The 21,936-nt window shown below is 36.6% G+C and overlaps 1 protein-coding gene across 4 annotated transcripts in view; it reads right to left on the reverse strand.

Moving 5' to 3' along the window:
• Positions 1–21,936, reverse strand: part of HOOK3 (hook microtubule tethering protein 3) — an 86,920-nt gene that overhangs the window by 12,062 nt on the left and 52,922 nt on the right. For 3 of the 4 annotated variants that reach the window (XM_038170794.2, XM_038170795.2, XM_072031448.1), the window contains 10 exons: positions 19,507–19,617; positions 16,560–16,647; positions 15,883–15,952; positions 14,173–14,313; positions 12,063–12,150; positions 6,801–6,835; positions 5,892–5,974; positions 3,685–3,785; positions 811–915; positions 628–699 (listed from right to left, as the gene is read on the reverse strand). In XM_038170794.2, the coding sequence (XP_038026722.1) occupies positions 628–699; positions 811–915; positions 3,685–3,785; positions 5,892–5,974; positions 6,801–6,835; positions 12,063–12,150; positions 14,173–14,313; positions 15,883–15,952; positions 16,560–16,647; positions 19,507–19,617 (894 nt within the window). The remainder of the gene's footprint in view (positions 1–627; positions 700–810; positions 916–3,684; positions 3,786–5,891; positions 5,975–6,800; positions 6,836–12,062; positions 12,151–14,172; positions 14,314–15,882; positions 15,953–16,559; positions 16,648–19,506; positions 19,618–21,936) is intronic. The other variant, XM_072031447.1, reaches the window with a different exon arrangement.

Consider the following 21,936-nt stretch of genomic DNA (forward strand, 5'->3'; position numbering starts at 1 on the left):
TGCAGCCACACTCTACCAAAGAGAAGTCTTGAACATATTTGCTAAAGGTAAAAAATCTCCTTGCACACATGCCCAGCAAAAGCTGTGTGGCTGCTTTTTTATACTCTGAATATTTTATGGGAGGGTCACACAGTTGTGTTCACCCTTCACTTGGGGCTAAACCTGTACCTAGGTTAAAGAGGTTGCTTCTCAGAGTGCTTACTGCAGCAGTAAGCTTTCTTTAAGCCCCTTTGTTTGAAACAATGAAAAGGCTGCAGAATCAAAGAAAGTACATCTGAGCACTGTAAGTCAGCTTAATTGAAGATATTTCAATTAAGAAGGATTTCAAGATAGCAATCTGAAGTTTCCTTCCCTCTATAAAATGCCAATTCTGGTCTTAAAATTTGAAAAATAACAGAAATGTTCTCTCTTACCCCAAGGTTAACAGAGGAATATAGACTTACATAACGATAACTTAAAATGATTAAAAAGCATTTGTTTCTATGTCTTATGTGTTGGAAAATGATTTTCAAACAAAAAAATAATGTAAATAAATGAAGAATTCCATGAACAACCCAGAAATAACTAATATTAATCCCTTCTTTGTTTTTTTTTGTTTGTTTGTTTGAAAGTTTGGGATTTCCTTACCATATTATACCAGGCACTAACAATAAATTTCTCCTCCATTTCTCTTTGACTTTTTGTTTTTTCATATTCTTTCTATAAAAAAAAAAAAGCATACAATTAAAAACTAAGTACAGTAAGTATTAGTCTACACCTAAAAAAACACAAGAATAACACACATCTACCAGGAAATGTGAAGATTACTACCTCCAATGAATGAAACATTCTATCCCGTTCCTGCAACTGATTTTTCAGAGCCTGAATCTCAGGAGCTGCACCCTGGTTTTGCTTAGGATCTAAGGTGCGGATGACCTGTAAGAGAAAAACAGATTGTTTTAAATTAAACACTGCAAAAACAATTTAAGTGAAAAAAATAATCAAAGAATTATAACCATGCAAGGCTGATTACAAAAACAAAATAGTGACTTAAAACGTATCAATGGTAAGAAAAGACACTCCAAGATGTGGAGCAGAGGGATGTGCAGTCTTAAGAGGCTGACTCCCATGACACAATCTTGCTAAACAGCATGACAGAGGCTCTGCCTCTGAACATCAGCCACGGTATGTTGGAGAATCTGAATGGGGTTCTCTTCCATGTGACCACGAAACAAAACTACTAATAGGAAAAGCAGAACTGAAGAAATTCACTACACCAGACTCACGTATGCAGGTCCTTCCTCTGGTTACACTACCGTGGGGCCACAGTGGTGGAAACGTTTTCTCAAAGACTTTTTACAAGGCTCAAAAAGCTCAGGTTTACTTACATGCTCCCTGTTACTTCCTCCCCTTCAATCTGGAAAGATTACACCTGGTGCCATGGGGTACCACTGCGGTATCAGGTGCTGCTATTTCTAGAAAACTTATGCGAAAAAGCATCCTGTGGCACATGCATGATCACTATGTTACTAATACGATGAGCAGACACCGAGTTGTGTTCATGTGTGGCATCCACCACAGGCAGCATTTGAGTGCTATCAACCACAGAGCTCAACTAAGAACAAATTCAGCAAAATGCTTAGATACCTAAGCTCTCTATAATAGAAAAGAGCAGACAAGTTTTTAACATGCTGGGGATATATAGGAAGAAACCTCTGATTTGTCTTCCTAACCACTTCAGAATGATATATAAATGCTTTAAATGTTACTAAGTCGTTTTTATGGAATAGTATTCATGGAAGAAGACTCAAAAGTATATTAAGTTTCTAATAAAACATACACTAGACTTAAACATAATTTCTATAGTGGAGGGCTATAATGATTGTAAGCGTCTTCACCAAAAAGAAGTCAAAGTTGATGAGATCACAAAAAGCTAACCTAAGAAAAATAACTAATTCTACTGTTATATAAAGCACTCTGTAAAGTAACACAGATCATACAAACAAATCTTATTGAATGGGGAGATCAGGATTCTGTCTTTCACCAGGATACTCTAAGAATATAAGATGTAAAAGAGAAAACAGAAAAAAAGAGAAAAAATATTTGTTTAGTTTTACAGAAGGCCTTTGAAACATCTTAGAAGTAGTCACTGAGAAAACTACATAGAAATAAAGGAAGGAAGCCTAGAGTTCTGACAGATCAGGAACCCTATTACAGATTTCCATTTAACTCAATCCAGACATAGCAAAAAGATCTTGATGTTACCATGAATAGATGAAACAGATGAATGAAAACACTAGTATACTTTCAATAAACTCAAATAAAATACAGAAAGTATAGAAGACATGGGTCCATGGTTGAGACCACAATGTTGCCATTTTAAAGCTGGTAGTATATCCACATCCTCATTACCATATTTAAATATTAGCCACCTTCTAGCCCAAAGCATACATGCAATAGTAAAGGTAAAAAGCCATACTAAACATCAATAGGAGAATCTAACAACTTGTGTAAGTAGTTCAGTCAAAAATATTACTTTATGTAGAAAAAGCATCTGTAAAAAGAGTTCACATTAAAATGGTTTCTAAACCAACTGGCTAAACCAAGACATGAACAAAAATAAACCGGGGCAAAAGATGAACAAAGAAAGCAAAATACAATTTAAATTGGTGCGAATGACTCTGCCACATGTGTAATTACCTCTGACTGTAAACTCTAAGGACTACGACTGAGTGAACTTGTCAGAAGCCCCATAAAAAAAAAAAAAAAAAGATGACCAATTTATGTGAGCAATAAGAATTCAGTGAAATCTGAAGCAGCTAAAAGCTGTATTGATAAAAAGGTGCATCAAAATTATCTGCTCCAGGTAAGGCAGACATTACTGACTCCCTGTGAGAAGCCTACACCATCTGGAAGCACACACAAATAGATTCAGCCACCTGAGAAGCAGAGAACCCCAAACTTCCTCTTCCCTCTCTGCCTCTTATTCTTCAACCAAAAGAAGAAAAGCTGATAAAAGCAGAGTTTGTTGGTCCAATTGTGCCTGCACTTGGTGGGACTAAGCCACATCTGTGTGTACAAAGAGGAAAGATGTGCTGGAAGTCCCCAGAAGCCCCAGCACAAATGCCAATTAAGGAGTACTTCTGCGTATCGAGCTTCCCTCCCTTGAATTGTTTTACGTAAGTGGTGCTCTGATTCTGAAACAGCACAGCACAGCTGTTCTGGTAATTTCTCCATTACCAATCCTAGTATGGATGATCAGAGGGCTGGAGCACCTCTCCTATGAAGTCAGGCTGAGGGAGCTGGGGTTGTTCAGCCTGGAGAAGAGAAGGCTCCGGGCAGACCTCACAGCAGCCTTCTACTGCCTAAAGGGGGCCTACGGGAAAGCTGGGGAGGGACGCTTTGTCTGGGGGTGTAGTAGTAGGACAAGGGGAAATGGCTTTAAACAAAAAAAATGGAAGATTTGGATTAAATGTTAAGAAGAAATTCTTCCCTCAGAGGGCGGTGAGGCCCTGGCACAGGCTGCCCAGAGGAGCTGTGGATGCCCCATCCCCAGAGGTGTTCAAGGCCAGGCTGGATGGGGCTTTGGGCAGCCTGGTCTGGTGGGAGGTGTCCCTGCCCATGGCAGGGGGTTGGAACCAGGTCTCTTCCAACTCAAACCATTCGTTGATTCTGTGATAATTAACATGGAACACACATACTTACGCTTTTGGCCTTTTCCAAATACTTTTTGTAACGCTCTTCCATTTGCTTCATTTCCTCCTCCTTTTTCCGTAAGGCTTCTTGTAACTCTTCAATTTTGAGTGCTTTATGTCAGGAGGTGCACACATTGGGAAATAACAATTATGTTTATTTTTGTGTGTTTAAACAGACACTTAAGGCATACTGCACTTCTTATCACATAAGGAATGTGATACAGCAGATACCATAGTTTTAATTACTCAAGAGCTCAGAAACATAAGAAATGTACTCATGATATCAAGAGATTGTCTTTCGTGCACAAATTTTGTTTTTAAGATTATGAAAAAAGAAAGAAAAAAGGAATCATAAATCATTGCCATTATGGAACAGACTCAGAAAACTAATTAATTATTAAATAGTTTCTTAATTACAAATTTCAAATTATATTCATATTGCAACTCAGATAAAAATGCATTTACTTATTCTGTGTTAGAGGAATGATTCATAAGAGGTATATGATTCTTACTTAGACCTGCTCAATTTTAACACTGAACATAATTTATCAGAATTGTAACATGAATATAGTCAATTTCATTTTTTCCACATTTTCTCAAGCAGCAATGCAGATCAGCAGGACAGTTTCACACAGGCTTTTCCTGTGTCAATACAAAAACATGCTGAGCCACTATCACTTAAAGCACAAACTATACATATTCAAAGAAGGTCAATTCCATCATTCTGGATAAAAACACAGAACAGTGGTGTTTGGTTCTCACACAAGGTTATAGTTGGCAACCCTCAGTCCATTTATTTTGCAATTAAAATGTTCTTTCATGTTTATCCTACACTTTTCTCTCTAAGCTCTTCAAAAACACTAAGTAAACAGGATCAAGTCATCTTGATCATTGCTCAATGCAACAAAGTAAGTCCTGCCAAAAGTCTTCACTGATCAGTTAGAGAATCAATAGCAGCTCGTCTCTAAGAATATAAGAATCCATTTTTCAGAATGTTCTCTGATTCTTGCAAAATACCAAATCCTTTTGGCCAGTCTCAAGACAGCTAAAAGAATCTGAAGAAATAACTTGCACACCTTTTATGCTGCCTATGAGAATAAAGGAAGAAGTACAAGCATTTTTATTTTATCAAGACAAAACTCAGACCTAGATTTTTAAAAAGCAAGTTGTAATTTCAGTAAAACTACAGAAGCTTTAACATTACTATTTATTTATTTATTTAACTAAGTCTTAGAGTCAGAAAAACGTTCTTACACTCACACTGAGGCTTATAAAAATGTCAGGATCATATGTTTATTAGCTGCTTATGAAGTCCCTAACCTTCGTTTCCAAGTGTACTAACATTTGCTAAAACATATAATTTTATTGCATACCCTTCAGTTATACTCTTATATATATATCTTGTATATAGATATATATACATCTTGTATACATATCTTGTATATAGATATATATCTTATATATATATCTTGAGATATACTCTCTCAACTTAACTAAAAATCCCTTTTGGATACAGAATTTACATAATGAATAGTAAAACTACATTTTAGTCTTCCTGGATCTCTTATGGTTGAAATTGTTCTGGCACAAACCAGAGAAGCTGACATTGGTTGCAAGCTTTTGCCTTGTTCTATTATGAGTAAGCTTCAAAACCAATAATCAGGCTCCTGTGGTACTTCTCACAAAATAAATAGTATTACCATGCTAAAAAGCAAACATTAACAGTTAGATTCTGGTCTCTAGAAACCATCTGACCTATAGCTATACAACATAATTCCTACATTTGTGTTGACCATTGCCCAAAAATATTCTCAAACTACAACGCAGTTCTACTGTTACCTGAAAACATAGCAAAGGAATATATATTGTTCGTAAAAGATGAGCTGGTGATGGCAGCAAGGATCTTCTAAACTAAGGTGGTAGGAGACATGACGGTTCTGAACAGTTGAGGTTCAAAGATAGGTATGATAATGACTAGGTATTTCTATAGGCATTGTCATTTCTTACTATGGTGGTCTCTAAAATGCAATCTCCTGCTTCTCAAGCATTACAATAATCTTTTTGGTCACCATAGTTTCAGAGAAATTAACACCTATCACTGACATTTAAAATGTGCATTTTGTGTATCTTGCACCTTCTATAGCTATTATAATTAGAGACCTCACACATGAAATACTTTACAAAGAAAAGAAATGGAGTGCACATCAGTAAACTCACAACTGTTATTGCATCTTGGTTCCAAATCCTCAATAATAGCTCGTTTCTTCTGTAACTCGTTATTAGCTTCATGGAGTTTCTCACTGTTGCAAATCATAAAGGCACATATTGTTTTCCAAATATTCTTACTGAGTTTGAATGAACATTAACCAATATTAAAAAAAAAAACAACAACAACAAACAACTCAAACAGCAATATATTTCTAATAGCATTACTGATTTTTCCTACGTGGGATGAGGAAAAAAGACAGGTGTTATTAATGTCACCGTGGAAATATTTGTAACACATGACAGCAAAGAATTACAGTATATGGAGAACTGTAACAGCAAGCAGACTCGTTCTCAGTCCAAAATGACAAATTTGCTTTAGAACTTACAGTAAATTACACAATGCATGCCTAAAATGAATACTTTTAACTGAGATTACATTATGCAAGAACAGCTAAAACCACAAGCAACAAAAACTACACGTATTGTAAGAGAGTTGAAAAGTGAAGCCTTTTGCATTTTAGGAAGTAGAAGGGAATAATACGAAGTGTTACCATTTTGTTCTAAAATGTTATGTATTATGCCCTAAGGTATACTAAAAAGTAAACTGATTATTTTTATTTAAATTCAAGTGTTTTCCCCAGAACAAAATGACTTACTCCTCTTGACAAAAGACTTATACAACGCTAGGCAAGGTATTCTAACTAACAGAAAATTATGGTTTATTCACAGCTCTTATTACTTGGCAAAGTTTTTCTATGAAACGATAATATCCAAATAGCAGACTCCCTAACATTTCTGTGCTAAACCATTTCTCTTAGAAGTATATCTTCCAGATACATTATTAATGAGCGTCTGCCTTCCCTATCGTATGGAAAACATTTAATTTCAAACTGCAAGCAACAGGAAAAAAATACTTACAGATGTTCTTCAAGTTTCTTTTTCAGAAGAATTGACTAAAACAAAAAGTTAAATGTGTTATTTTAATATATGGGGGTGCTTTAATATAATTTCAAAATTATTTTTAAGACAATTTTGACATTTAAACCCAAATCCACATTTTTACTTCACTCAGTTTTAGATTATAAATCCATCCTCTGTGGCAGCAATCCTTTCCTTCACAGCCATGTGACTATCCTGAAATTAGAATGCTTTGAAACTTCACAAATACTTCCCCAGGAACTGGACCAATACAGGCAAGATCCATAAATGATAATGCTCTATGGTAGTTTTAATTTCTTCATGATTCAGTACTTTTGTAATTAGTCTTAATAAATTAATATGAAATTAGAAAGTGCAGCAAAATTTGCTAAAAGAGCTGTCTTACCAATATTGCAAAGCAATTTGTATCAAGATGTGTAATAAATTAGCTGAAGCAAATTCCTGTCCCCATAGAAACTGGAGGGAATAGAGTGTTTTAGACTGGAGTATAGCAGAACATTTAACACTTTTCTGTTTCTGTTCTTTACTGACTACAGACATGTAAAAAATATCATACAACTTACAGTGTTCCACTTTCTGGTTAAATCACATTTAGATAAGCTCTTTAATTAAAATCTTCAAAGTAAATTTTATTTTAATCTTAAACTCACTTTATACACAGTGAGTATCTTTCAAAAAACAAAACCAATAAATGTCTTTAAACTGAAAGTAGTGTTAGGTAAATAGAAAGCCATACTCACAATAGCCTTGAGCAGAAGCCCATTGCCAAGAAACAGAGATGACATTAGTATAAAGCAAAACAGCAGCCAACAGAATAAACTATTTAGAAAGTCACAAACAGAAAGTTAAAGCTATGAGTATTTTCAGACATGCGTATTTTTCTCCTCTGTTCTCATCAGCAGTTTCATCCTGTAGCATTTTCTAAAACATATCACTAAAAAAATACATAAATGGTAAAGAAGCACATTTGTAAGTCATCATATCTAAACCAGAATTTCAAAGGAGAACAACTGCTGTTTTGGAAAGCCATTTAAGACAAAAATGATACAAGTAACAAACAGGAGAAAGTGTGCAGTCTATTGGGCTACAACCATAACAAAGAGATGCATGTGTTTTTGTGGAGTGATTCTGAATTGTGTTATTTTCACATAGATCAAATACAAGACAAATGTAAAGTACTTAGAACTGAACCTGCCTTTTTGTTTTGTATTTATCCAATACAAATCACAGTGGAGCTCTAGCATGTGACTAATGTTCCAGAACACCATCGAAGGATAAGACAGCAACAAAATTACTTCATTGCCTTTCCTCCAGTGGTCTTTCACCACAGGTTTAGACACCTAACCAATAGGGACAATTTCACTGAGCACCCCAAATTTATTTTTTTCAGCTTTGTCATAGTGTAAAGACTTCAAGATATTGTCTTCGACCACATTCCTGGGTCACATTTTTGATTTCCAAATTCAAGTCTGAAAGCCAACTTCAAAATTGGATTTCCTTATTGCAGTGGAATAAATGGGGGAAGTATGTAAAATAATCCAACATGACTCCACTGATTTCAAAGTCAGAAATTTAGAGCAGCTAAATTTAGAGCTGTGGATTTTGACCATTTGTATTTTTCTGTTCCCAATCCTCTAAAAAAGAAAAACAAACCTACTGCTTCACCAACTCTTCTGTAACAATAAATGTTTGCACGCATCTTTTTTGGTCACAAAGTATTTAAATTGGCAAGGTTGCTTATATCTGTCTGAGTGACTACTGATTGATTTAGATTAGAAATGGGAAAGCTGGCAACAGTGACTATTTTCAAAGGCTTTTAAGAAAATTAAAACTGAACTCAGCTTTCCTTTTGGAATGCTTGTATTACACTTGGGTGTAGACTGGTAAAGACACCAATGACCACTTGTCAATTGGGATTCAACTGGTATATGTTCGCTTATGCTACTCGCACAGTACTAGCATTGTTGTGGCAGTAATCTCCCTCCCATATAGATAGAACATAAATTCTCACAAGCAAGAAGCTAACAATGATTCACAACACCACCATTAAGAGAAGCTGGACTGAGTCTACCCAGACAGAGTAATTTACCCAAGACACATGATTAGGAAAAAGGATAAAACGTAAAACATATGATTTTGCCAACCCAAAGATGTTGTATATACTCAAAGCAAGATAGATAAAAAATTAAAATAAATTATTCTAAAAATGTGCAGATGTTACTTTTTTTTTTTAATTAAGTTTAAGTCAGCTTCAAAGTCACATATCCACATCCCACATCCTGTGCTCCTAACAGGTAATTAACAAAATCGTTGTTCTCAGATAGGAAGGAAAGGACCTTAAAAAAAAATCTCAGGAAAAAAATGAAGCTTTATCTAATTTTGAGATAGCTTCACACTGAGATTCATTCAAATCTTTCATGTGTTCATAATAGACAACTATTTCTATAATAAAACTATAAATATCAGCAAATGCATACTGGCTCTTTTGTTCCCCCCCCTCAATGCTAACAAGTTCCATTTACAAAACTCTAGCAAAACCACTAACGAGGTGGCTTTAGAAAACAGAAATCCCTTTCAGTATTTGCTATTTTTCCTTTGCATCAAAAAGAAACTTACAAAAATAGTCTTTTTATTGAAAATTACTCATATACTTAAAGGAGATAAAAGGAACATTTTTTCCCCCTTTGGGGATCAAAGCTTGGTTTTGTTCTACATGTTAAAGCTGCAGGCAGATGACTATACTCTGGCTTGAGGTTAAGCTAACTTAACAGGATGAGGGCAACTATAGCATGTGTCTTGAGAAAATTTCTTGATGTGAGAACCTGACAAAAGTTATAAACAGCACCATGAGAGATGGCCAGATTTCACAGACATGTTAAGAGTAATGAGCAAAGCAGCTGAACTTCACAAGAAACAGAACAGGTAAGAGTTCCGGGGGCTTCTAGGGAGATGCCAAGTCAGGAGGACATACTAGCTGTACCAAGAATAGCATATAAGGCCAAGATGGCCTATGTAATGTTAGGAGAAACTCCAGATTTTCTACAGATTTATCAGGACTATGTCCAGTGGGGCAGAAGTAACCAAAGGCAGGTTTTTTATTTAGGAATACATGTACAGTAGGGCAGAGAAAAGGAGAACAAGCATGAGGAAAGGAAGTGATAATAAGGCATGCAAAAGAATCACAGCTGTTTGGGGTACCTGTTGAGCAGCCCTACACATGAACACGTTCTGAAGGACAACAAATCAAACCTGCTATTCTGACCACACCATTCACGTCTGACCTGATACCGTAGTCTGGAAGATAAGGGTGGGAGGCCATTCCCTGTCCAGCAATGCAACACGTAGATGGACTGACTAATCAATCATGCATCCCAACATGATGTGTCAGTGCCTGTTACAGGCCTAATGGCTCTGACATCTTCCTAACATCCTCCTTCCACAACTTCCGTGTAAAATGAAACAGATCCATTCCTAATTTGGACTTTTGATTTTTAGACTAAGTTCACTCTTACATTGAAAATATGAAAAAGTGCATTGTTACAGAAAAGTAGTGAAAAAATTGTCAAAATGATGAAACAATGAACTGTATGCCAAGTGCCTCCTTATCCTTTCTCTCGTGCCTCTGAAGAATCACCCTTTTTAAGGATAGATCAAAGATAACTTCAGCATGTGCCTGCACAACTTGATCTACCTCTGAAGTTGGGTTTGAGTTTTGCTCTGCTTTGCATGAGATTTTGGATGAGGTGTCCCATCCATTCAGAGGGGCTTGAAACCTCAATTAATTTCTGATTCTACACTCAACTTGCTTAATTAAGAGAGTAAGTCAAGGCCTACACTCTAAGCTCAGCAAAATATGCCATGGGGTTTGTGCATATAAATCACTGCTGTCAGTGTCAGGCCTACACGGAAGCCCAGAAAGCAGCTACTTCATCACGAATTTCAGCTCTGCTTGACAACGCCTGCCTGGTACACACGAGGCTATACCACGGTGTTCTGATGGTGGTATTTTGCTGTTAGCAGAATCACCTCAGAGGATGCCTACACAGGCTGCAACTACTCCTGTAAGTGAGCTACAGACATATCCTAGATTACAGTCCAAGCCAGAGCCATAAAAAGGGACAGAATTACAATTTCAGTGAATAAACCTGAATGCAGTTAGATAGGGACCATTTACAATACTTAATATCTGAGAATATATATTTTTTCATATTCTTGTTCACCTTGAAAATCTGATTTTGGTCAATAACCAAGAAACACCTCAGAATCACATAATAGTATGAAATGATTTTACAATGCATTCTAAAACACATTCTATGTTACTTAGAAAAATAACCTTAACTGAACCCAACTATGTTGTTTTAGGTTCATACAGCTTATTCTGGAAATTAAGTGGACAAGCTAAATTAAATACACTTTTAAATGAAAACAAGCAGCTAGTAATAATTTTCATTTTTATATGAATTAGTTAAAACAAAAACACAAAAATAGAAAGCAACACATTACAACTTGTTGCCAGTTAGCAGGGAAATACACTGGTATTGTGAGTGTACACTGTGCACGTACCCTCCTGCAAATCACTGCTTTCAATAAAGTTATAGATCTTCTTGTCTCAAACACAAGAGATGGCAAAGTAATTTTTTGAGTGGAAGACTGAAAGTTGTTCTCCACACTAACTGCCATGATGGGTGTTCTCCTATTAAAAATAAAGCTAACTCTTTGAATGGAAACAGAAACTGCTGCAAATGTTAATCAACTAATCATTTGCCTTTTTTTTAGTTTTGGCCTGCCTGGTATTACAAGATACACTTACTCTAGCAATTACAGGGTTTCCAATGTCAGGAAAGGGTTTACTTTCCACTAAGCAAAAGAAAAATAACTTCAGATATTTTACTAAGATGTGGAGAATTAACATGTCCTTAATGCCTTTCAAAAGTCTCTATTCTAATTAAATAACTTTAAACAATGCTGACTTTACTATTAGAATGGACACATTTAATTAAGCAAAATTTGTCACTTTATCTGCATAGTATTTTTTATATTTTTCTACACAAATGTCTTATGTCTTTTACTCTATTTAGAGAAGCACAACTTAGTATTTAGAGCATAACAGTGAATATGCAAAACAACCAGAAATCTTCATTTGCATATTACTTCACTACATAAGCAGAAATGTTTATCAAAAATGGACAGTCCAAGAAATATAACTACTTGAATGTAAACTTTATACACATTTCTACTTACATCTTCAGCTTTTGAACCTTGATCCTGCAAAGATTTTTGTAGTTCTTCAACCTGGGATTGCACTACTAGGAGTCTTTGATTTACCAATCTAGGAAATAGATATTTTGTTTTTCAGAAAACAGCAAAAAACTGCAAGACAATGACTGAGACTTTTAAGTGTCTAGTATTTTCAGATCATCTACACAAGAGATGCAATGCTGTATTTTATTCACTAAAAATTTACAACAGAACTGAGAGGGAACAACAGTTCCAGAAATCAAAGTCTGTAGTCTCCCAGAATAGTCTGATACAGCATAGATGCAAGTCACAAGGAACTACTTCCATATACGTGCAACAAGAGTTTCTAACTTGTTCTGACTCACTGTGAGACAGCTACTAGCTTACTGTCTTTACGCAGTCACAGAACCCTAAAAATCCGTGTGTTGGAAGGGATCTTCAGAGATCATCTAAACCCAACTTCCTTCGTGAAGCAGACCCATCAAGCAGATCCACTTAGAGCAGTTGTGTAACACAGAACCATGTTCAGTTGAGGTTTGGATACCCCCAAGGATGAAGTCTGACAATTTTTCTGAGCCTCTCTTCTGGAGGTTGAAAATTTCTTAAATTGTTTTATTTATTTATTTTGTATTGAATCAGAATCTCCCATACTCCAAACAGTTTCCACTGCCTCTTTTCCTTCTACTGTCAATCTCTGAGAAGAGTCCATCTCTGTCTTCTTGACAGATTCCTGTTATGCAGATGTAGATCGCAGAACCATCTCCCATATGACATCTTCTCTGCATGCTGAGCAAACCCAGTCCTCAGTATTACCCCACATACCATGTGCTCCACTGTCGCTCATCTCAGCTCTCCTGTATGTCCATGTCTTCCCTGTACTGAGGAGTCCAAAACTGAATGCTACATCCAGACGTGGTATTATGGGATTCCTCAAATAGCTGCTTCACAGCCTCATGAGGACAGCCCAGGTCACAGTCAGCCTCCTGGGCTGCAGGATTCCCAGCTGAGACACTCTCTTTACTGCCTACCAGGATACCCAGTGCTTTTGCATCAGAGCTGTTCTCCCTGGTCTACCAACACCAGCCTGCATTGCCAGTCTCCTCCCAGACATGGACAGGCCCCCATCAGCTCATTTCTCTACACTGTTGACAGCATTACTATTCACTGTGACTGAATTTTCCACTCAATTTATTGTCCACTTATTCTGCCTGTATGTAGCCATTCTGAACATGAGGATATCACAGGAGACTGTGCCAAAGGCTTTGCCAAATCTGAGGTAATCTAAAGTATTTCACCCTCTTCCACATAGGCAGCCATCTCATTGAAGACTATCAGTTTAGACAGGCATGCTTTACTCCGAAAAAATTAATATCAGCCTTTCTCAACTACTTTCTTGTCCCTCTTGCAACTGGATATTCATTCCAGATGGATTTCCTTCATGAGCTTCCTAGGAAATGAGCTGTGGCTGACCAATCCGTACAGGCCTGGATCCTCTTTCTTGCCCTTTTTGAAGTGACTGTGGCATTTACATTTTCCCAAGCTTCAGAAACCTTCGCCAATCAACATCAGCTGTCAAAGATTTAGATAGAAAGCAGCCACACAGCAGTATCAGCCAACTACCTTAGCACCCTCAGATGCATCCTTGTCTGGTGCCATGAATGTCTACATTCAGGAACATGTGCTGTTGGGTTTTGAGTATCTCCAAGGATGGACACAACCTCTCTGGGCAACCTATTACAGTGTTTAGAAACCCTCGCAGTATTTTCTTGTGCATTTAGATGGAATTTCACGTACTTCAGTTTGTGCCTGTTGCCTTTTCCCCTGTCACCACTGAGAACAGTCCATCTCCCTTAGATACTCCCATCAGATATTTACAAACATTAATAGCATCCCCCCTAAGTCTCCTCTTTTCCTGCCTACATAGAATCTCTGAAAGATGTTGTTGTTCTGTAATCACATCCTTGCGGCCCTTCACTCAGCTCACTATAGTTAAGTCTATGCCTGTTTTGTGCCAGGGAACCTGATATTGGCACAGTACTGTCAAAAGTGTATGGCATTGTCAGAAAAGTCAATGAAGCAGAGGACAGAGGAGTTGAAAGACAAGACTTCTTACCTGTTCTCTGTCTCCAATTCATTCTTCCGTAAGTTTGCATCATCCAGAAGGCTCTGCAACAAGGCAATCTTTTCATTGTCAGAACCTTCTTGGTTCAACTTTAAAATCTTGTTCTCATGCTGAAGGCGAATGAGTTTCTCCCTAAACACAAGAAATACAGTTTTATAGAAAATAGTATACTAATCTCTTTAAAGAAGAAAACAGTTTACAACAGAAGGTGTAAAGATAATATTAAGATCATCTTTACCTATTTAAGAGAGACAGATGAAACAATTAAGTCTTCAAACCTGCAAATTCAAACCCAATTAAAGGAACTGTAATTGTAGAAAGCATAACACGAAAAAAATGCCTGAATGCCCCTACTAGATCTCAGAGTACAGAAGGACAGGTTTATAGGTTGAATGTGGAGAACACAAAGCTTGGTGACAAGTGTCAAGGGAGGCTGTAGTCTCAGCTGTCATTGAATTCCTGTATGAACCTAGGGAAGTCACTTCTACTCTGTTGGTCTGTTTTCCCTCATGTCACTTAACTTCTTGATTTACTCAGGTGCAAATGACAGGTCGCAGACCAGACCTGCCTGCTGAAAAATCCCCCATCTTGTCATATCCATGAGATGGAAAATGGTGCTCGAGTACAGATCCACGTTCTGTCACCTCACAGGGAACAAGAGAGCAGCAGCAGCTACTCCAGCGGGTAAGCTGGCTCTTACAGTCTTCCCCTGTCATCAGGGGAAGCAGCTGTACTCCTACAGCAGCCACTGCTACAGTCCCTCTCTGAGGCAGGCAAGAAGGACAAATTTAGCAAACAGACTGCATAGATGCATGCTTGCATAAAATCCAGATTTCGTCTTCAAGAGCTGAAGATGAAGAGATAATGAAACCACATGTCTAACCTTGAGTATCTACAGAATTTATGCTTCCTGTCCTCTCTCATGCAGTCATGAGAAAGGTTTATGTAATAACTCCATAATTCACTAATACTGCATCAAAGCATTCTTTCGTTGTTCCTGAACAAATCTAGAAGAATTGCTCTTGGAGTAATGTGCAGCAACAGAGCTGGAAGAATTCTTTTCTACTGTTAGCTTTCTCCACTCAAATTATGTTTTGACCCCAAAACTATCTTTCCAATTGTTAAAAAATGTCAGTTTTTGTAGAAATGAAAGAATAAAATTCCTAAAGGGTCAATAGATTTCTGAGATGTGACTGTCTTTAAGTAACTTAAATTTCAGGTTGCAGTGATAATGAGCACACAGGCAAGGATAAGCACCATCTGCAACCTTTTAAACTATGATTTTCAGTTCTGTGGTGGCTGTTCTGTCCTTTCATAGACTGTAATCATTTGCAATGATACAGAGTAGATTATAAAATCAACTGTTTCTATAACAATTTTATTAATTTCCTCCTTGTACAACTACAAGTTCCACTGGCATTTTGTCTGTTAACTCTCATATAAACCGCAGTTACATGAACTCTGTGCAGGAAAAGAGTTTGTTATCATTCTCCTGGAGTACAGTACAAAAACTCAAGAGATCAAGTGAATTTTGTTCTAAGCTCCTGCTGTGCAGAAATCCAAAACAAGAGGACATATATATATATAATATATATTATATATATATTAATTGTTGAAACTTTATAGCACTGATTAAGAAATGAAGTGATTATTTAAGGGTACACTGTAAGGATTAGTAAAAAAAGACACACATTAGCTTACTTTATTTCAGGAGTAACAATTTCTGCTGCTAAACTGTCTGAAGGTTCTTCTGTTCCTAGGGGCATCAATCCTGGGTCAGGAAAAATAAAAAATTTAAGAAGCAGACCAGCTACTTTCTTTTAAAAGATCAGACACAAACTTTGTTCTACAAGCTTGTAATTTTAGAGTAATGCTAGTAAATGGAAAATTAGACAAAGTCAGACTACAGCAAGACAGGCAACAGCAGTTTCATTTGGTGAATAATCGTTATTTCTGTCTTCTTTCTGGTGGAAGTGATTTTATGATGTATTTTCTACTCATTAGCTTACCTAAAAAGTTGTGCAATGCAACAAAAATAAATTGTAACACATGAAATATCATACATGTGTGAGAAAACTTACATATTTTTCTTCAGAGATCAACTACATAGAAATCAGAAATACATACAGATATACATACAGAATTACAGAAAAACTAACACACAGGAAAGGAGACTAAAATTTCTGATCGACTGAAACCATGTTTAAAGTTCTTGAATACTTGCAAAGTTATGAGTAGCAAGCAGAAGCAGCTTTTCATTGCTGTTCTCAGAGGAGCTTAAATTTATTCCCTGCTACACAAAAGCACATTCAGCACTCTTCCGATAAGTCCTGTGAACTTTAGAAAAGATGCATTTAATCTCCTCATTTGTCCTTTACCTGTAGTGGTGAGTTGGCCCTCCTGTGCTTGTACACACCTGAGCTCTTCAATAGTTTCTTTCAAAGAATCTCTTTCTGTTCTTAATCTCTGAATAATTGGAAAGAGAATAAATATGAATCTTGGCACTACTTTGTTATTTTTCAAATTAAGGCATCTTCAGTCTATTTTATAACAGAATAATTTTCAAGACACCAACAGTGTTATTTTTATGAATGGTTGCTGCTCTGTTAATATACTTACAGAGACAAAAATACCAGGGTATAAACTTACACAGTCAATTTTGTGTCAACAATACTGTCAATAAAATTCTGGTACGAGGTAGTAAACTGCATGTACTGGGACCACTAAATCATCCTCCTTCCCCCCTCACCATGGGTTGGTTCCAAGGGAAAGTGAAGTGAGATGAGAGTGCAGATGTTTCTCTCACAGATTTAGCCAAGAGTGAAATAAAAGGCATGTGGATACACAGTAAACACAACAGACAAACTGAATTAACTTAGTTTTGTTTCTCTTTCAACAGTGCAAGGGTGAGCAGCAGTTCTACCACCTCTTCCTGACATGCGTTAACCAGCCCTGCCAGTCACCAGCATCTCAGATATTTAAGAAAACTAGTTGCTTGAGGCTTAGTCCAAAGAGAACTGAAGAACAGGACAGGCCCATCCCAGGGGATCTATACAGATGGGCTCCTCAGTACCATCAGGTAAATACTCTCCCATTTTGCACAAATCTCCTTTTGGCAAAAAACAGGAATCTACAGGTAACATCAAGTCTTAGTCCAGAAAGTTCCCAAGAGTCAAATATGAAAGTAGAGAACAGCAATTATGTAAAGATCCAAATTGTAAATTGCTCCAATATCAGAAATATCCAGTGCCACTAAAAGGTCTGAGACAGACCTCAGCTAGGTAAAGTCGTATTGGCATCAGCTATCAAGCTCCTTGAATTTGATTCCATTTACAGTTTGATTCAAATGTATCTTATATTTCAGCCTAAATAGATTCATAACTTGGAATAGCTTTGACAAAGAACATTTTGTTGAGGTGTGACAGAGGCTTCTGCTGTATTTCTGAATCCTGCATGGTGAACTCTGGTGCAACTATTACAATTTGGGTAAAATATGCATTCTATTAGCATAGAAAACCATTTCACAAACCCCACAGGTTATAAACTGTTTTTACTACAAATGCCACAGAAAAATAGCCATACAGAGGAGTGCTCAAACTCACGATGCTGAAAGCAAGGATTCAGCAGTCTGTTACTGTCAGTCAGAAAACATCAAGTTGATTAATTAAATGCCAGAATATTTTAATGAATAGAAGAAGCTCTAGGTCTGCATTTGTACACTGAAGACAAAGCCAACTCAACAAATTGTATTAGCACTTACAAAACAGACCACAGAAGTGAAATTCAAAGCTACGGAAGATACCAAATGTACTACCACACTTTGCCAGAACATAAAGACAAGGACAAAACTGATTTCTACAGCTATCTCCAAAATATTACTGACAAAATACCATTCATTACTTAGCTTGTAACCTGTGATGGGCAATGCTAGTGATAATGTATGCGACAACAAGGAAAAGAAAGAGTACATAACACAGGCAGCAAATCACTAATCCAAACATTTAGAATCTTCTTCAACTGTAAACTAGTTCTCACAGGTGTATGTTAATTCAGAAGAATGTCCTGGAAACCCACATCCACCAAAAAATAAGCTATTTGCCAGGCAGTAAAACAGAAAACCATATGACAATGACCTGCAATTCAGATCCTTTGTGCAAGAAAAAATGGTCCAGCAAGCAACAGGTAAGTCACAAACACAATCTTACCATTGTAAAACATAACAAAACTAGAAAAGCAAATTTTAAATAAGGAGCAGGGATGAAAGCCAAAGCACAATATGAAAATGATTACTATGAGCATTCCAATCTCAGCTGAAGAGCACATGGAAGTGATAACAAGGTCAAATGTTCACAGTAGTTAGAAAATTTAACAAAATATGGAGGAAAGAAAGGATCTGTGAACAGAAAATAACTGAGATTTTTCAGTTCAAGTGCTATTCAAGTGGAGGGGCTGGAAAATTTGGACAGGATTTAATAGGAAATATGACAGATTGAAGGAAATGCCTACAAAGATTCTGGCTGATGGACAGGTGGATTTATACGTTGAAGAAGCCTGAGAAATCTGTAACTCAAAAGCGCCAGCCATGCTTTCAGGTACTTTGAAGCACCTGCAAATGCATTCCTAAGAAACAAACTGCTGATAAACAAGGCTGTGTAAGAGAAAGAAAAATCTGAAGGATCGGTCTTAGTAAAAAGAAGGCAGAGCAACTGATCTCAGAATCACTAGTAGCAAATGACTGAGAGGAACAGAATATCCTGGTATCCATCCTCTGTATCCCATGTTGACACTACAAGACAGATCAATGAGGAACTGTTGTAAAAGGTACGACTGCAAGAAAAAGGACAGGTCTTGTAAGATTCCTAAAAGACTTGCTGCAGTGCTTGTGACTGCACAAAGAGAAGCATGCAGACAGTACCTCAAAGAAAGCTCTTGGAAAAAAAAGTAACAGGAGTTCAGTACTAGGATAAAATACTGCAAAAATTCCTACTTTAAATAGTTATTCAGAAAACATGACAATTACTTAGGGTGTTTATTAACCTTCCCATGGTGAATGGGCAAGAAACAACTTCAGAACACAACTGTGAAGGCTCTTCCTCTTAGAAATGTGTTGATGATGTTTTTGTACAGTCACTTTGTTCTATGCTGTACAGTTCTAAGATTTAAAAAGAATCTTGTAAACACACATGAGGAAATGTTATGTGAAAAAAGAGTTTCTAATTTAAAAAGCTTGCTGTAAACATCTAGTTTTCATTATCATATGCCTGTGTTATAAAAGTCACAAAGTTGTTTTTACTACTACCAAAAAAGTAACACCTTGGCACTTACATCTTTTTCTTTTTGGAGGCTGTCTACTTTTTCTTTCAGCCGTTTGCATTCATAATCTAATTTATCAGCTTTCTTGGATTCTTCAGATAACCTGTTTTGTAGTTCAACTGCCTGTGAGAACAAGAATTAATAATTTGTCCGCAAATATTAATATTAAAACAAAATACACAAGACAAAGTAGCCAATTACCATGCACCACAAGTCATTTTGTAAAACAAGTGAAATATTTACCTATAGGACATACTAAAACCTTCTTTCATCAGTTGTTCTGAGCTTCAAGCAAAACTAAAAGCATTCAAATATTAGGTTTTACCATAAACAAAAGGAGCAAAAAATTGTAAAGTATGTTCTGTATATTTAAAACCAGGAATTTACGTCCAAGCATGATTTACAGGGAATTTTTTTTTTTTTTAAAAAAAGCTATATATTTCTATGGATCAAGGAGCTTAGGAAAAGTAGAAAAATCCTCCTGCTATCTCAGAAGTGTAGGAAAAAGAAAAATCTCTGAAGAAATCCACTTTAACTTCAACCTTTCGTTAACTCTGTTTCACAAGTCTTGCTCAGAACTCAACCACCAGTTTTTGTAGTCAGGCAATATCTCTTGACCTGAGATTTTCCTCACCTTTTTTTAAAATACACTGATATAAAGATTCACCCATAGGCTCATAAGTAGTTTTCTTTACTTCAGAAGGAAATACATTGCTAAGTGTCACATATATACTTTCAATTACAAATTACTAAGCAATTAATGAAATGAGTAGAAATCTGAAAGCTGAGCAGAAACAATCAGTGAGCAGAAGGTAAGTCAGTGAAGTTCTGTCATTTCAAAGGTCTCAGCCTTTACTAGCAAAACCTCATCCCCAGACATTAATAACACTCCTAATGCAGAAAGCAAGGAAGCAACTAATCCAAAAAGATTTAAGATGGTAAAAAAAAAGACTGACCTGAAAATACATAAGCTGAATGATGACTCAGCTAAAGACATACAGCTTCTTCTGAAGCAACTCATAAGAAGGCTTTTCATGACTTTCAGATTACAGGGAGAGTGACTAACGAATTGTTGAAGCAAAACAGCAGCCATACCTACATAAGATTACCTAGTGGTTCCAATTGCCTTTTATTTTCAATGTGTATAGCTATAACAAAATAACTACTGGGCCAGAAAAGCTGCATAGGCTTAAATTTTAGAATGAAGGACATTGTTGCTGTTGTTCTTAAAGGCTGGGAAAAAAACACAGGCATGTTATTTCTGAGATTATCAGAAAAATAAATCAAAATGCTAGAGTTGAAAATACTGAATTTCTCAGATTTGACTTCCATCCCTCTGGATATTAAAAAATGAAGGCCTTCACCTGTGATTGTCCCCTCTTGTAAAGAAGGTATATTCCCACCTCACATGGAATATGCATTAATGTCTGTAATCACTCGTTCCATAATTATGTAGAAAAATACAGCAGGAAATAAATTATTTTGAATTGGACTTTGGGATTGTATAGACAGATACACAGCTACATGGTAATGCAGAAAACTAAAATAAAATAAAAAAAAGAACTGCCATCACATTTACTGAGCATTATTTGACATGTGGAATGAGTAAAGCAGGCATCTTGCAGCAAAGAAAAGGACATACTGTTAAAAATATATCAGAATGCACATGCACAAAGGGACTGAATTAAAATTACAGAAAGCAATCCTGGAATCTGCACATTTTAATTCTTCATGCTGCAATAAAAGGCTTACTTTCAGAACAGTGAACATAAATTCCTAACTAAATGCTATTGCATCTCCCAGCACAGTATACCATCACCAACATCATCTCACAGAAACAAGTAGGTAAGATGAAGATGGAATTTCCTTGAGATCGCTATACACCACTGTATTTCTGCACAACACCTGCACAGCACAGAGCTTCTAAATCAAAGTAACTCTTCTGATTACATCTTTTTAAATCCGACTGGATCCCTCCACACAACAGACCAGACATATGGCCCTACAGTGGCATGCTATGGACAGCTCAACAAGGGTATAACATCTGAATTTTTCTATCTGGCTTAATTTTTATAGCAGAACTTGGGATTCATAGGAATTAATTTAATGACAGTTCATGACTCAGAGGCAGATCTCAAAAGGAGCCCAAACAAACAGACACTTAAGGTACATACACTGTGTTCATTCTGAGGCACTGTGGTTAGGTGAAAGGAACGCACACCTGTCACATGAGAAACTTGAGGTTTATTTCAGTCTCACAAAGCAGACCACTTTTGTACAAATCAACAGCTCTTTAGGTGTGAAATCCCTGCTATAAAGCATGGGGAATGATAGCAAAAAGGAGTACTTCTTGCAGAACAAATGACAGGACTGTCTAAAATCAGGACAAGATTTCTAAAATCCTTACCATTGGTAAAATGAGAACAATCAATGCAGATTGCC

The sequence above is a fragment of the Anas platyrhynchos genome, chromosome Z, assembly GCF_047663525.1.
Source record: "Anas platyrhynchos isolate ZD024472 breed Pekin duck chromosome Z, IASCAAS_PekinDuck_T2T, whole genome shotgun sequence".
NCBI classification, from domain to species: Eukaryota; Metazoa; Chordata; class Aves; order Anseriformes; family Anatidae; genus Anas; species Anas platyrhynchos.